Source organism: Mytilus edulis, chromosome 3 (assembly GCF_963676685.1).
Source record: "Mytilus edulis chromosome 3, xbMytEdul2.2, whole genome shotgun sequence".
NCBI classification, from domain to species: Eukaryota; Metazoa; Mollusca; class Bivalvia; order Mytilida; family Mytilidae; genus Mytilus; species Mytilus edulis.
In genome coordinates this window covers 3,013,687-3,029,929 of record NC_092346.1, presented here as the reverse complement: position 1 = coordinate 3,029,929, position 16,243 = coordinate 3,013,687, and the positions used below count along the sequence as shown (strand labels likewise).

Genomic DNA, 16,243 nt, shown 5'->3' with positions numbered 1-16,243 from the left:
ATACCGCTTGATAAATTTTATCGTATTTTTAATCACTTCAAATGAATGTCCGTGATTCGATTTTCTTCCACTAAGACCATGTGATCGAGGGGTAACGCCATTTGCATTTAAGTGCTGTTTTAAAGTTTTAAATTCGCTCCTCCCAATGTTATAAATATTTCTCCATGTGAACTCGCATATCTCAACTCCTTGAAAAGAATATCGGTATCGTTTTCGTTCTCTCTTTCCTCCTCTGAAAACCGAGCCTGTTATTTCTAAGTTTTCTAATTTTGAAAGCAAGTATATGTCACGCTCTGCTTTTGTAATTTCACAAACAGATAACGATACATTATAGGCCTTATCTCTGAATGTGGAAAGCTTTGTAAAACATTTTTTTGTACAATTACAGTCGTTAGCAAATAGAGCATTTATTCGAAGTCGGGAAGGATCCTCTAGTTCATCATTTTGATTAAGAGAACATGTATTTTCCGATTGATCTTGAATGATGGAAGTGAAATAAAATTCCCGGGCCCTAGCTTGAATAGTGTCACATGTATTTTCAATATTAGATTCGTCATTTTCAATATCGGAATCGCTGTTATCAGACACATTCAATTCATTATTGCTTGATGCCAAAACCTCCGGTATTGACTCTATGTATTGTTCAAAATAGGCAACTGCTTCATTTTCTAGTTCTTCGCATCCTATGTTATTGAACCAGTCCATTTCAGAAATTTACTACAACATTAAAAAGGAATGAAATTAAAGACAAATTGAACCAGGAGAATTTTTCTATACGACTGGTTGTCTCGCTTTGCGCTATTAGAGTTCACCAGTGATTTGTGACAGGTAGATCAAAATCTCAAATACTATCTATTTAAATTATACATGTTATAGTAGTTCAAATTTCAAAATAAACGTTTTTTTTAGATGAAATTTTGGTTTCTTATTTATCGATCCGATATCACAGTTTACATCTTTCAAAATTGTTACCTTAATCACGCAGACGGACGGACGGACGCAAAATTGTAAGACCCACGGATGCATAGATCGGGAATTTTATTGCCCGAATACTAATTTAAAAGTTGTCGGGATATGCAAAAGGAGGTTTAAAAGGTTTTATTTTGAAAGTTATTAGTTTTCGAAATACATGTACACATGTATTATGCAAATGTTTCCCTCTTTCTTTCAATTTCTAAATAGAAATGTCATTGAACATAAATTACACGCAAAACATTTCTAAATTTCTGAATAGATAAGAACAGATAAATTGCACGCAAATAGTACAAAAAATCCACCTAGAGCACGTCTTGGTCTTTGTTTAATATTGTATATTTGTGTTGTTGTTTCTTTTTAGATTTTCCAAAATGCAACGGTACAATGATATGAATAACATTTGACTTAATTTTTTTTTTGCGTGTGTCACTGCACGTGTAGCAAAGTTTTGCAATACAGCACAAATTTCGTTTTAAACTACCAGAAATAGTTTTTCAGAATATTACTTTTAAATTAGTAGTTTAATACCTTAGTTAAGCTTAAGAATTTTATACAGTTATTTTTTAAGACAGGTGTTATGCCACTGAACGAAATCAAAATAAATTTTACTAAAATAGATAGTACTTTCACTTTCTAACATAATATGTAAAAATAGATCGTGAACGTAAAAATAGTTCAATATATAGAACGTATTAGGAAATACATACCTTAGCAAAACAATGTATTCCTGTTAGCCAAAACTGATACTAAGGTTGAGAAATATGTTATTGAGAAAAGGAGAGGATTCAGGAACATTTTTTTTCTTATTAAAGCAGACGACACGAGACACGCAGGTGACGGTTCCCAGATAATTTGGAAATGTTTATGTCGGACCGGATAAAGCGGTTTCCGTTGAAGATTATCGGCATTTTTTACTAAACTTATCAGAAATAATATACTAGTTTTGCCCTATATGTATGGAATACGTTAGCTAAAGGCCCGATTTAATCAGATTAACATTGTATGGTTTCCCCGTATATTTCTTTTTACAAATTTCATATAAAACCGCACTAAAAAAAAATTGCGACGGCATATTATGTTGGATTTTCTCAAATTCGGAGTTAAAAGACGCAGAATCGTCTAAAGTATACTAGTTTAATTTGTCATAGTTTTGTCGTCCATTACTTTTCAAGGCCGTAGCGCATGTTTATTTAAAGTGAGGCAAATCGCCGAGGGGAGCGAGGCGAAAATTTTTTGAGCCTTTTTTTACGGGGGTTCGAGTGTCTGAAACAGGAGAAGATAGCTTATTTCAGCATTTCTATTTATAATAAAAAAAAAAAATTTTTTTTTTTTACAGAAATGCGTGATTTTTATTAGCTAGCCTATAAGTAAATATTAAAATTAATCTCTGTTTGTCAACCAAAACTTTCCGATTCTCATGTGACCTGTACTATCGAAAAGCTTCAACACACGTTCTTATGTATATATATTTATGTCCAGTAGCAAGTTATAAACATCTAGAAGACGAGAACATGTTATAAGCATTCTAATGCCACAAGTGATCACAAGTTATCTGTAAACATTTCGCTGAAAGACATGTCAACCTACCTGGGTTGAGTTCAATATCGTAGCAGCTTCGTGGCGGTTACGTAGCTGCTATCAATATCTATGTAACAACTAGTCTATAGCTACACGTTCAATAGTCGAAATCTATGTAGCACTACGAAGCCGCTACGATATTGAACGCAACCGAGGACACATTATTCTACCAGTTTTTAAGTCATTGGTTTGACCTACCGGGGTTAGAACCCACGACCTACCGCACTAGAATCAACGGAACACGCTAGCATACAACCAGACAATGCTCAGAAAAAACCATGAAAACAATATTTTCAAACAATACCAAAAATATATTTCATACTTTTGTTAAAGATAAATAAAAATCATGAAATGCCTTATACATCAAAGACTTCCATAGAAAAGGCGCTTCATGATTTTGTTTAAATTAATTGTGTATAATTATTTTTGGTCAATTATTTTATCGATTAGCATTTGTTGTTCAGTGAGTTGATAGACGTGTAAACATTGGTAGCTATAGCGTTATCGATTCAAAAATGAACCAAGGAAAGTAATAAGCCAGCATACTTATAGGGAGTGTTTATACTCATGAGTTATCTTTTTCAACCGTCTTCAACCAGTTTTGTAACGACTTTACGATATGTTTCAATTTTTAATTTTGATTTGTATTCGGAACACTTATTTTTTTTTACCGTCACCGCTATGGTAAAAGCTGCAATCGCTGCTGCAGATTGGACACACTGTATGTAGTGTGCCGGTAGAAAATTTGAAACTCGAAACTCGCATATTGATAATGTAAAATACATAAGTAAATAAAATGATAATTTGAAAGTTTGGTCGTCGTTTCAAAAGTGAGGCATTTGCCTCATTTGCCTCCATTACGCTACGGCCCTGCTTTTGTTTCTCATGATATGAACATGTATAACAGTTTTTCGTTGAAATACATAAGAAATTTCTGAACAAAAACAATACTGGTTATATTACCAAAAATTGAAAACGTTTTACAACAAAAATCTATCCAAATAAACAAATATAACTGTGACAATTCTGCTTCTATTGGTACCTAGCAGGGTTTCCGCTGGCGGTCGCCATTTTCGCAATTTGCGAAAAAATAATAATTGTGGCGATAAAAATTTGTCATTTGCGAAAGAATTTGGCGAAAGAAATATATAAACCGATTTATTTTCCTCCATCTTGTTTATTTACTTTTTTTTCGAGTTTCTCGGACTTTACCCGATCAGACAATACTCGGAATTCACCTTGACCTCATTAAGATTTAGACAGTAAATCAATAATCAGCTGATTGCATTTTATAGCTATCAACAACAAAGGACTAATTAATAAAGGTGTTGATTGAATTGTTTCACAAAACTGATATGGTCAAATGGCTTCCGCTATAAATGTCACATACATAATTTATTTACATCTTTGCGACGCACGTGTTTGAAGCAAACTTTTGACATCCCTCCCTTTAAAGATAGTTTTGAAAAGAAAGCTGTTGTGACGAAAATTGTTCAAAAGCAAGAAAAATCTCCGATTTAAAACTTTAATTCTTTTATCCTTTGACTTTAATAAAGTCGTTTGAGTGACACATGCACGTGTTTCAAGCATAGTTGTACGTCTCAACTTTTTCATTTACGATGGTCAAGAAAAGAAAACTGTCGTTATGAAAACATCTATCCAAAAGGCTGGGAACAACCCCTAGAATGAGATTACCCTTCAATGTAATGACTACACATGAAATGAGGGATCAATTTCATGTGATAAAAGCTTTTGTTTTGTTGTAAAAATTACTTCTTAGTACAAAAGGGCACAACAGGAAAAATATATTTATGTTACTTGGCGAAAAAAATAATAAAGTGGCGAAAAATATATTGTTTTGGCGAAAGAGGTGGCGAAAAAAATAATTGACCCAGGGGAAACCCTGGTACCTAGTACATTAAAATCTGACCAGAAATGTCCCCACAATAATTTTTTGAAAAAACGTAGTTTTGTAAGATAGCGACATGTTATCTTTTTTTATAACGTCAGAAACTACCTGTATGAAAACTTGTAAAACTTTATCGTAACGTTACTCGGTTTGACGTCGAGTTGCATAAGGTCGATTTCTATCCGACGCGGCTCATATGTTAACGGCAGTTTGTTTTAAACATCGCAGACTCTAATGTAACTACACTACCGTTGTCAAATCTGAAATATTTAGAAATTTAGACCGTTCAGTGCCGTTTATTTGGAATTCTTATTGTAACATCATAATTATCGACACCGTTAAAGCTTTAGAATTGTGCTAGTTCATATCGCACATTATTACTTTTATTTAAAGCATATATTTGAACTCTCTGATGTAATTAGTCATATAACCTATGTCATGTTCAACAAATTTTTAGAATGGTGCGAGCGTCTTAACTGATGTTCGGTTTGCCTTTTTTATTGTATAAATTTCAAGATTTAGTAAAAGTTTAAGAAGACTTAAAGATGATTCATTTAACATCAGAATCTGACTGACGAAGGATATCTGTTATCCGAAATATTTATAAATAATTACCATTATAGTTCCGTTTTGTTATTGGTGTTGTTATGTACACTTTTTAGGCGTTTATATTATTTATTTTATTGTGTACATGTATCGTTACTTGTAACGATCCAGCGCCCTCGTGGGAAAAATCGTTGACTATTATTCAGACGTTTTATATATATATATATATAACAAGTCAAAAAGGGTACAACATCACCATTAAATAACTATAAAATGAACATATATTAGATATTTCGGATAATAGATATCCTTCTTCAATAAAAGCACGATGTCAAATGAATCATGTCAATATATTCAAACTGAGATACTATCTAAATCTTGAAATTTATACAATTTAATCGAGCACCACAGACGCTGGTACAATTTTTAAATTTCCAAACACGGCGCAATGATTACAAAGATATGCCAAATAAAAATAGTTATTTGCGATGTGAAATGGCACAACTCTAAATTTGTCAAAGGTTGTGACAGTTTAGATGTTATAACTGCTTGGAGGGCAGTCCTCAAACAAAAAAATCAAAAATGCCCTAACCGATCCAAGTTGGTATAATATTTCAAATTATCATGGTCATCAAAGTGACTACACTTGCAAGCCCGACCTACCCGTAAGTCGTCATTTGAGATCACCTTGGAACGCACAAGCTGATCTCAAAATATTTACCATCACAATCATAGACCACAACGAGGGTTGGTCGAAGGTCGACAGAGTCGCTCGGGAAAGATTTTGGATAAGAAAGTTAAGGACAGTTTCCCCAGAGGGCATAAACGAAAAAACATAGAATGAGTCACTCATTTTCCTGTCATCACTTGTTTCCAGTAACTCCGGCTTCCGTAATGGCTTTACAGTTCGAAGATTTTTTTAAAATAACAGTTTGAATTACAGGGCTCCATTCATTTGGGATGGATGGATAAGTACTAGCCACGTTCAATTATTTTACCTTATTAGATAAAACTTATTTTTCTTATCAATATTAAACTGCTATTCGTTTGGGAAGCTTAAATATGTAGTTTCTGTTGCAATTTCCCTACCTTTGTCAAATTTGAAATGTTATACCAACTTGGATCGGTTAGGGCATTTTTGATTTTTTGTTTCAGGACTGCCCTCCATGCAGTTATAACATCTGTCACAACCTTTGGAAATTTAGAGTTGTGCCATTACACATCGCAAATAACTATTTTTATTTGGCATATCTTTGTAATCTTTGCGCCGTGTTTGGAAATTTTAAAATTGTACCAGCGTCTGTGGTGCTCGTTTAAATTGTATAAATTTCAAGATTTAGATAGTATTTCATGAATATATTGACATGATTCATTTGACATCGTGCTATTATTGAAGAAGGACATCTGTTATCCGAAATATCTAATATTTGTTCATTTTATAGTTATTTAATGGTGATGTTGTACCCTTTTTGACATGTTATATATAATATTTTGTAGTGTACAGAATCATATTACATGATCCATCGACCTGTAAGATTAATCGTTGACTATTTCTTCAGTCATTTTATATATATATGGAACTGTTAACTTTTTACTTATTTTATTATTTTATTTAATGAATATATATATCTGCACATGTGAAACTTTTTTTTACGCCTATATATATATATATATATATTTATATATATATAAGTGTCTAAGAATGTAACTTTAACACACTAATGAGCGTTATAAAATTAGTTGTTATATTTTATATTTTATTCACGCAATATTTCGCTAAACAAATTAGCTTCATCAGGCGTGTGCATCTATCTATGTGAAATCGGATGCATTACAAAAAATATCTTTGTAGCTTTAGCTACACAAAATTCGTGTAAAAGTTTAATATATTGATTGATGGTCTATAAAACTATATTTTTGCCGTTTATTGTACATAACAATTTTTAAATCTAAACAAATAGTTGTTTTAGTTAAATAGAATGAAATTCATGATTTATTCCTTTTGTTTTGGGTAGAACTGTTTTTCATCCCTCTCATTAAGTCCATCAGATTCAAGAGTACGTAGCTGATGCATCCAGAACCTTTCTCTCTGTTTTCTTCTTTCGGAGTCCCAATTTTGGTTTACCTCATTTATTTGAAAGGTATATATATATATATAAACAAGTCTAAATTGAAAATACGTTCTAACCTATGATTGCGTTGAAAACCTCAATTTTCATATGTGTGCATGAAACACAAATTTCGTTGTAGAAGGGTCTTAATACAGCACAAACAACATTTTCGACAAGACCAAAAAAGTGAAAAAGTATAATTAAATAAAACGCATTTGACTAACAGTTCGAACAACTGATGTTCCGTAACCCTGCTGACGGCCATTGGCGATTGCCAAATAAAATTGATCGCAAGATGTAACAAAATGGATCTTAATATAAATTCAATACTGAACAGAAAACAATAAAATTGTGGCCAAGATGTTTTGCCACAAACATGAGGTGTCAATATTTTAGTTTGTACACCAGATTCGGATTTCGACAATTTTAAAATGTCTTTTCAGTGATGTTAGGAATCGAAACGGTATTTGGAAGGCCATATAATTTACTCTCAATTTAAGATAGACTATTGAGTTTAAGAGTCAATATAGGATTAACAGATCATATAACCCGGAGGGAAAATATGATACAAGCCCAAACGAAAAAATATAAACAAGTCTAAATTGAAAACAACGTGCAAACCTTCAATTTTTATACGTGTGCAAGTAAAACAAATTTCTTTGTAAAAGGGTCTAAATACAGCACAAACAACATGTTCGACAAAACCAAAAAAGTGAAAAAGTATATTTAAACAAAACGCATTTGACTAACAGTTCGAACAACTGGTGTTCTTTAACCCTGCTGACTGAAATACGCGTTTTTCAAATACAATTGATCACATGATGTCAAACAATGGATCTTAATATGAATTTAATAATAAACAGAAAACAAAAAAGTTGTGCCCAAGATCTTTTGCCACAAACATGAGGTGTCAATGTTTTTTTTTTTTTTTTTTTTTTGTACACCAGATCCGGATATTTATACCGAATCAAGTATATAGATATTTATACCGACTTAAATATGGCGTAAGTATTTTTCAACGTTACCTTTCTAGTGGCGTAGTAGGATATAACGTGATAGTACCACTAGCAATGTTTATTTTGAAAGACTGGTTATATGTGTACCATGAATATCTTCCTTGAGACTTTAAACCTGTAGGAAAATGTAAGCAATGCAGACTATGTGATCGATGTTTAATACAATGATCGGTTAAATACACACAATGATAGAAAAATAGCATTAACATGACTTTATATGAAACACTGCTATTTAATCGTTTTAGATTTTTGGACCACAATAAATTAACTATAATACAAACAGGAGCGTTTGCAGACCTACCAAGGCTCCAAAAACTGTATGTATAATAAATGTTACAAAGCTTTTATATTTTATTCCATAGCAAATACAAAAATACCCAGGAGAATTTGACACAATATTTTGGAATTTTGGGTCCTCAATGCTCTTCAACCGTTTACTTGTTTTGCTTTCTAACTATTTTGAACTGAACGTTACTAATGAGTCGTATGTAGACGAACGCGATTGATAGCATGTAAATTTTATTTTGTTAAGTCGATAGTTTAATATGATATATTTTCTAGAAATATTTGATGAATGTTAAGATACACTTTCATCGATGGATTTTTTTTTTTCTGATAGCAGTTCTAAAAAAAGAATGTACACTAATTTTTATAAAACACTTGAATTTGGAAAACAATTCATAACAATTCATAACGTTCTTTTTTGCGGGACATTCGGTCAATGAGAATTTTCCCATAAAATGACAATACGCGACAAAGCCAACCTATCTTGTCGAATCTTGGCCCATTGCATTGAAGGCTGACGGAGAAAGGCAAACACTGAACGACATGTTGGTTCGTTGAATGCAATACTTTGTTGGAATAAATGCTATTATGAATTTAGCTAAGCTACTATTTAAATTATTTGAATAGTTTGTATAGAATTTGGGATAATTTCATGGACAACAATGGTCCGTTAATCCGTCCATTCTTCGATTCTGTTCAAACTATAAAACGTTTAAAATTATATACCAAATGAGAGTTTGACTCGGATTAAGTGGTGTTCTGAAATTCACAAAATGATCATAAGCAGTGTGTATTCAGGCCACACATTCTTGATGAAAATATTTGAATTATTACAAGAACATGTCTATGTACATTCCATCTTCATAACAGGTCCAGCGCTCGCCCCGATATTAACCCCTCATATAGTTTTTGTTCTAATCGGCAGTTTATCCATTTCCTCCATTAAGATACAGTTTGGTTTGAAGGGGTGTACAAGTACGCATTCTGGTTTTATCTTGTAGAGAGAGATAACACGCTCTTTACACATTTATTATTTAGTTATTCATGGATTATTTACTACCAGACGTTAATCAACCAACTGTAATTCAATCGAAAATAGCTTAATTTGACTGTGATTTATGTCGAGGAAAATTATTTAAATCTTCTCAGTCAAAACCTTACTTTGGTTTAAAGACGCCAGCAGCAATAAATATTGCTCATATCGTACGTATGCTAGATACAGAATACGTGTTTTTATACTTGATCTTACGTGAGTGAAGATGGAGGCGGTAATCTCGAAAACCACGTGATAAATAAAAATGCAAGAGTTCTATACGTATTCGTTATGATAAAATATTTTATTTGGACGATATTTCAGTGTTTGAAAAAGCTTTAGATTGAAAATAACAATACCATCTATTCTATAAGATAGAAACAGAACTATTCGTTTATTTTAGAAATTTTGAAAGGACTCAAATAACTACTTTACAGCCAGGGACATTTAAGGGCCTTCCAGCACTCGATACTATGTATGTATACAATTATTCTGCAAATGGTTTCCAAAAGGTGTAAATGGGGAGGAGGGAAGTAAGCATATGTGCTTTTAATATTGAAACATTGTATAAATAGTAATTTTACGGAGCAGACACATCAATTATTTATCATGTCAAAACAACAATGCTGACTGTTAGACAAATGATATTATCGTAGATGAAATAGGTCAGTTATATGTGCCTTTGGCATTTTAACCATAGATGAAGACATGTATCTTTCTTCACTGTATTGCATATCTAAATTAGATAAATGTCCAATCAGACCCGTTATGTTTCTTGGTCTTCCGCAAAGCCATTTTTTAATTACTAAGATGGATTATATCAGCAAGACTTTCCTTAAAGTGATTATGAAACAACCTATTGTAGATTCATCGTCTTTGTGTATGTTTGTTTTGTTCACGCATCTGTGTCAATATAATGGAATGTGATGCGACTGCCATACAAGTGAGAGGTTGAGCTAGCCAAAACACCAGGTTCTACATATGAAAATGCCTGTACCAAGTCATGAATATGACATTTGTTTTCCATTCATTTGCGGTGCTTCAGCTTTTAATTTTTGCATTTGATTAGGGTCTGTCCTTTCGGAATTTTCCTCGGAGTTTAGTATTTTTTTTTATTTTACTTCTTTTTCCTCGTGGACATATGAAAATGCAAAAGATGTGTTAGAATACATTCAATAAAAGGGTATTTTATGAGACCATAGTATAAACATGTATGACCTTTCGACTTTTAACACATCATTCCCCATTTTTCTTATGGAAAACGAAGCTGGCATCTATATCCTTTAACTTCGCTTTCAGCTATTTAGATAATGTTCTATCACCAAATAATTCAAAGTTTGCAATCATAATTTCCTTGCTGACCGCAAGAACTAAACCAAGATTTGAAAGTTGTGACTATGACGAAGTCACACCTTCGGCAATTCAAGTGATGCCATCTCGAGTTCGTTGACTGTTGTGTAGTATGTATTTCAAATATGGCGACTGATAGGTTCCTATCGTCTTTACAATAATATCGTCCCCTTCCTCCTCAAATGTGATCTACTGAACTAGACTAACAACTTTTTGTGTACTATCAAAAGATAACGATGGGTGCTACATGAGGATAAGAATTTACTGAACCTTCAAGAGCGCACTTAAACTCATCAGTCGAAAAAAATCTGCCAACGTCATAGCAAAAAAAATAGAGCACAAAAAAATTAACAACACAGAAACTAAAGACTAAGTGCCAGCAGAAAAAAAACCTAGGGGTTATCGCAAGTGTTTTAATATGATAAGCAGATCAGTCTCCATATGTTGCACCCTTCGTGTTGCTCATGAAAGTACAAATGCAATGATAATTCTAATGCAACAACGTTTGTAACGTTCATTTTGATTGGATAACGTCACTTATTTACATGGCATCAATTGACAATTGATGCTATGGGACGTATGCGCCATCGCAGACGGCATATGACATATTTTAAATACCTGTTTTAACGTTGTTTTCAATGAGTTTCATTAGAATGAAGATACAAATATTGTATTTTAAGCTCCGATGGCATCAATTGGGGATTGATGTCATCGGAGTTTAAAATACAATACAGTTATCTCCTAAGTCTTTTTGGTATGTCACATTCGAGGAAAAGGAGGGCGGACTAATAGTGAGGACGATATGACATTTCTGTCGTAAACTGTGAAACAGATACTCTGTAATTGTAATAAAAAGCTTGATGGCGTACACAGTATTTTTGAAGGGATGATTGTTTTTTTTTAGGTTACTCTATATGAAAAGACTGTGATGCGTGTTTAAGTTTTTTTTTCAATATGAATCGTTTCTTGTATTTGAAGTGATCATTAAATATATATTTAATCCAAATTAATTGCTTCTTACACACTCAGCAACGTTGTGTTGTGCCATGTTACTTTCAACTGAAAACGATGCAACATATTTAACCCTGCCACATTCTAGATCTGTATGTATGTTTTTCGTTCATTTTTATTTCCTAAATTAGGCCTATTGTTTTCTCATTTGGTATGATTTACATTTGTTATATCGAGACCATTTATAGCTGACTATGCGGTATGGACGTTGCTCATTGTTAACAGCCGTACGATGACATATAGTTGTTAATGTCTGTGTCATTTGGTCTATTGTGGAGAGTTGTCTCATTGGCAGTCATACCACATCTTCTTTTTGAAATGAATTTTTCACAAGACTTTTGCAATAAATACTATTTAAAAAAAACGCATCATGTTATACAATAAAGCTGCATTTAACTTTACATTGTGTTAGTGTGTTTGTTAATTGATTTTAATATTGTCTTTGCATTTTTCCTTATTAACTGTGCCGATACATGTATGCTGTTTTTTCAATGAATCTCTATTTTATAACTTTTTTTATTTGTTACAGTGACTAAGATTATAACACAATGTTGACTGCTATACCCCAATATTTGACCTTTTTACCTGTATCTTTGTTTTGTTTACACATTGTTGTCAATATAATGAAACTGTCATAGAAGTGAGAGGTTTAGTCTGCTTTAGTTATACCTTTTGTTGTATGTGCCTTTCAAACTAGCACTGTGAATATAAACCACGTTTGATGGCCTGTATACCATGGTCTAAAGGTTATTGAGTACTAACATGATTTTAAATCAAATATTGAAAAATTTAAAATCAACAATAAGTAGTCGAAGTCGCAGTCGTATTTTCTTAAAGGATATATTGTGAATGTGGAAAACAAATGTATAACACTGGTCGTACATTAAAAAAAATCTATAAAAAAAAAATCCCAAAAACTGACATTATCAAATGCTTGATTTTTTTATTGACAATATATTTTTTCAAAGTTCGCGTTTTTAAACAAACTGTCGGCATTCCAATAGGAACCAATTGTGCCCCTCTTCTTGCCGACTTGTTTCTGTATTATTATGAGGCTGACTTCATACAGGAACTTCTTAGGAAGAAAGGTAAGAAGTTAGCAATGTCTTTTAACTTTACTGTCCGCTATATAGATGATGTTCTCTCACTAAATAATTCAAAATTTGCTGACTATGTTGAACGCATCTATTCCATCGAATTAGAGATAAAGGATACAACAGATACAGTTAAATCAGCCTCATATCTTGACTTACATCTAGAAATTGACAATGAGGGTCGGTTGAAAACAAATCTTTACGATGATTTCAGCTTTCCAATTGTGAACTTTCCATTTCTAAGGAGCAACATTCAAGCAGCACCTGCATACGTGGTATATGTCTCCCAACTGATACGATATTCCCGTGCTTGTATTTCCTAGCATGATTTTCTTGATAGAGGATTGCTGCTCACAAGGAAGCTATTAAATCAAGAGTTAAAAATTGTGAAGTTAAAATCATCCCTTCGTAAATGTTATGGACGCCATCACGAGTTGGTGGACCGTTATCATGGTTAAGGAATAACCGTTTCACAAATGATATCGGATATGTTCCCTACGTCGTAACTACAATCCCCTTCCCTTTTATGAAGGTGACCTACCGAATTAGACTTTTTACCGGATGTGTTATAACATGAGCAACTCGACGGGTGCCACCCCTAGTTTTTGGTGGGTTCGTGTTGCTTATTCTTTAGTTTTCTATGTTGTTTCATGTGTACTATTGTTTTTCTGTTTGTCTTTTTCATTTTTAGCCATGGCGTTGTCAGTTTATTTCGATTTATGAGTTTGACTGTCCATCTGGTATCTTTCGGCCCTCTTTTAAAATCATGGTAAATATAACCGCAATGCCTCTTAAAACCATAGCTTTGGTCATTTGCTACGAGTAAAGATAAACGTCTTCTTCAGGAAACGTTTTGTTCTTGGCTTTTCTTTAAATCTTTTAGTGCACATTGGTATAACACTCTTACGTATCTTGTTGTATATACAACCGGAGATCTTAAGGTTTATATGCAACAGGTCTTAATGAATGTTAATCCTAGTGAAGAGCTTCGGGTTGCTTTTATACAGAAAAAAGGCCTATCCCAAAACATGAAATGCTAATTTCAACATAAAAATACTCAAGGAAAGACAAGATTTTATATCTAAGAATATATAAATGAAAAGTGTCGAACATGAACAGTTTGAATGCTCGCGACTTTTCAAACGCTTCAAGGGTGATTCATGATATATGCTGTATTCTACAATTCCATAGTAAAACACAAATGTGTATTTGTTCCACATTAGATAGAGGTATGCATGGTATAGGGAACGTTTTAGATCCCACAAAACATGTTTAACCCCGTCGCATTTTCGCACCTGTTCAATTTAAGGAGCTCGAGCCTCTAGCCTTTGTTAGTTTTTTTAAATTTTAGTTCATTTATATGTTTTGGAATTTAGTGTGACGTCCATTCTCAATTAACTAGTTCACAATTGTGTTCAGGGGCAAGCTGAGCACAACTTCGGATGCGGGATTTTATAGCTGCGTTAGAGACCCATTGGTGTCCTTCGGCTGTTGTCGGATCTTTGGTCGAGTTGTCGTCTTTTTGACATATTGCCCATTTCAATTCTCAAATTTTGATTGTTTACAGGTTTTGGGATCACAGTCAAATTACTACTATACAAACTGGAGCGTTTGAAAACCTTATAGAACTCACTTCTCTGTATGTATACAAATTAACAATAATTTATACAGAAAGAAGAATAGAACACACATAATCATTCGATGACAATAATTAATGAATGAGCATCGACCGATCTGTAGTCTCTGAAGTTTGCAATAACGAAACACATGAATAGATATAAAGATGTGTTGAACGTATTTCAAGAAACATGACAGTTTTGTTCAAACGTCGATGAGCCCGAACTTTTATATTAAAAAAATCAAGAAAATATAAATTTCCATTGCATTATATTGACACACATTCGGAGAAGAAACCAACTTTAACATGTTTAAATGCAGATAGTGCTTTAATTTTCGTCATTTAAAGAATAGCTGAAACACAAGATTACATTTCTTAAATGTTGCTCAAAATTCCTTAGCATCCTAATTAACAGTGCACTAACAGATCTAGTCGACCAAAATGTACATTGACCTGGAAACGTTTCATTAAAATCCGATGTCCCCTTGGTATTTAAAAGTGTAAAATCATGGCTAGGAGTTGTCAAGCAAAACATTGAGTTTATTTTTCATTTTATAATTTGTCGTTAATTTTATAACTATAACATTATGGTCGTGTATTACAACTTATTAATATTAAGCAATCCCATTACCATAGTACATTAAGCTATTATGTACGTTGGTCACTTTTTTTAGAAATTCTGTGGTAGACCAATACATTACAATTATTTCTTTTCAGATCTTTATGGAAGAGACAAATAACTACAATACAAACAGGAGCATTCAAAGACCTTCCAGCACTAACCTTCATGTATGCATAATTTGTTTTACGTTTTATTCAATGGTCAAAACACTTGAGTGAAGTTTTTGATTTTTTGAATAATTATTTCCTTGGTCTAGGTAATTCTTTTAAAAAAATGTTACTTTTCGACGTAACTGGAAAAACCCAAAGCCTTAAATATTTTGTAACATGAACAAAACCGAAAAGTAGTATTCAATATGTATGACGAACTGGACTTCAACTTTTGAAACGAACACATGCACATTTATACCACTTCTGAAAACCTAACAAATGCATAAGTTTAATTTAGTAACATTTAGAAAAGCAAAAATGTTTAAAAATGTTAACACAACGTTTCATAATGTCGTTTATGAAGTGTTGTTATCAGGAACGCACAAAGCCAATCATTTGAAAGCCGTGGATGTATAAGAACAGAAACAGTTGAAAAACTTGATAACAAAATATATGAAAAAGTTAAAACTTTTGCATTTCTTTGGTTTGCAGAAGTGGTATGATGTTTATGTGTTCGTTTCGAAAATTGAAGTCCAGTTCGTCACATATTGAAAACTTCTTTTCGGTTTTGTTCATGTTACAAAATATATAAGGCTTTGGGTTTTTCATGTAATTGCATGTGAAAACGTGAGAGAGAAGGTTCTTTTATTCATTTAAACTGTAATTCATCCTACATTTCATTGCATGAAAGGGTAAATACTATCCTAAGAATAGTTTTACAAATTGAGGTTGCATGGTGAATAATATCGTACTCAGGTAGAAATAAAAGGTAAACAAGGTTAAATTCCAGTGATAGTTATTCCCTTATATAGAATGAAATGTTATGTGAAATTTTTTTATATTACTGGACAGTATAAAACTTTACTAATAGTGAATAGTCAATGGTGGTATTTCACCTTAAGTGTAAAACTTAAAACGGTGATGGTGAGCAAGGTTTATACATGTA

General features: G+C 32.7%; 1 protein-coding gene across 1 annotated transcript in view; it reads left to right on the top strand.

The window, feature by feature from the left end:
• The window catches only part of LOC139514172 (leucine-rich repeat-containing protein 15-like), a 67,200-nt gene that overhangs the window by 15,193 nt on the left and 35,764 nt on the right, over positions 1-16,243 (top strand). Inside the window, exons 5-8 of the mRNA XM_071302960.1 lie at positions 8,381-8,452; positions 9,857-9,928; positions 14,476-14,547; positions 15,244-15,315. Of these exons, the coding sequence (XP_071159061.1) occupies positions 8,381-8,452; positions 9,857-9,928; positions 14,476-14,547; positions 15,244-15,315 (288 nt within the window). The remainder of the gene's footprint in view (positions 1-8,380; positions 8,453-9,856; positions 9,929-14,475; positions 14,548-15,243; positions 15,316-16,243) is intronic.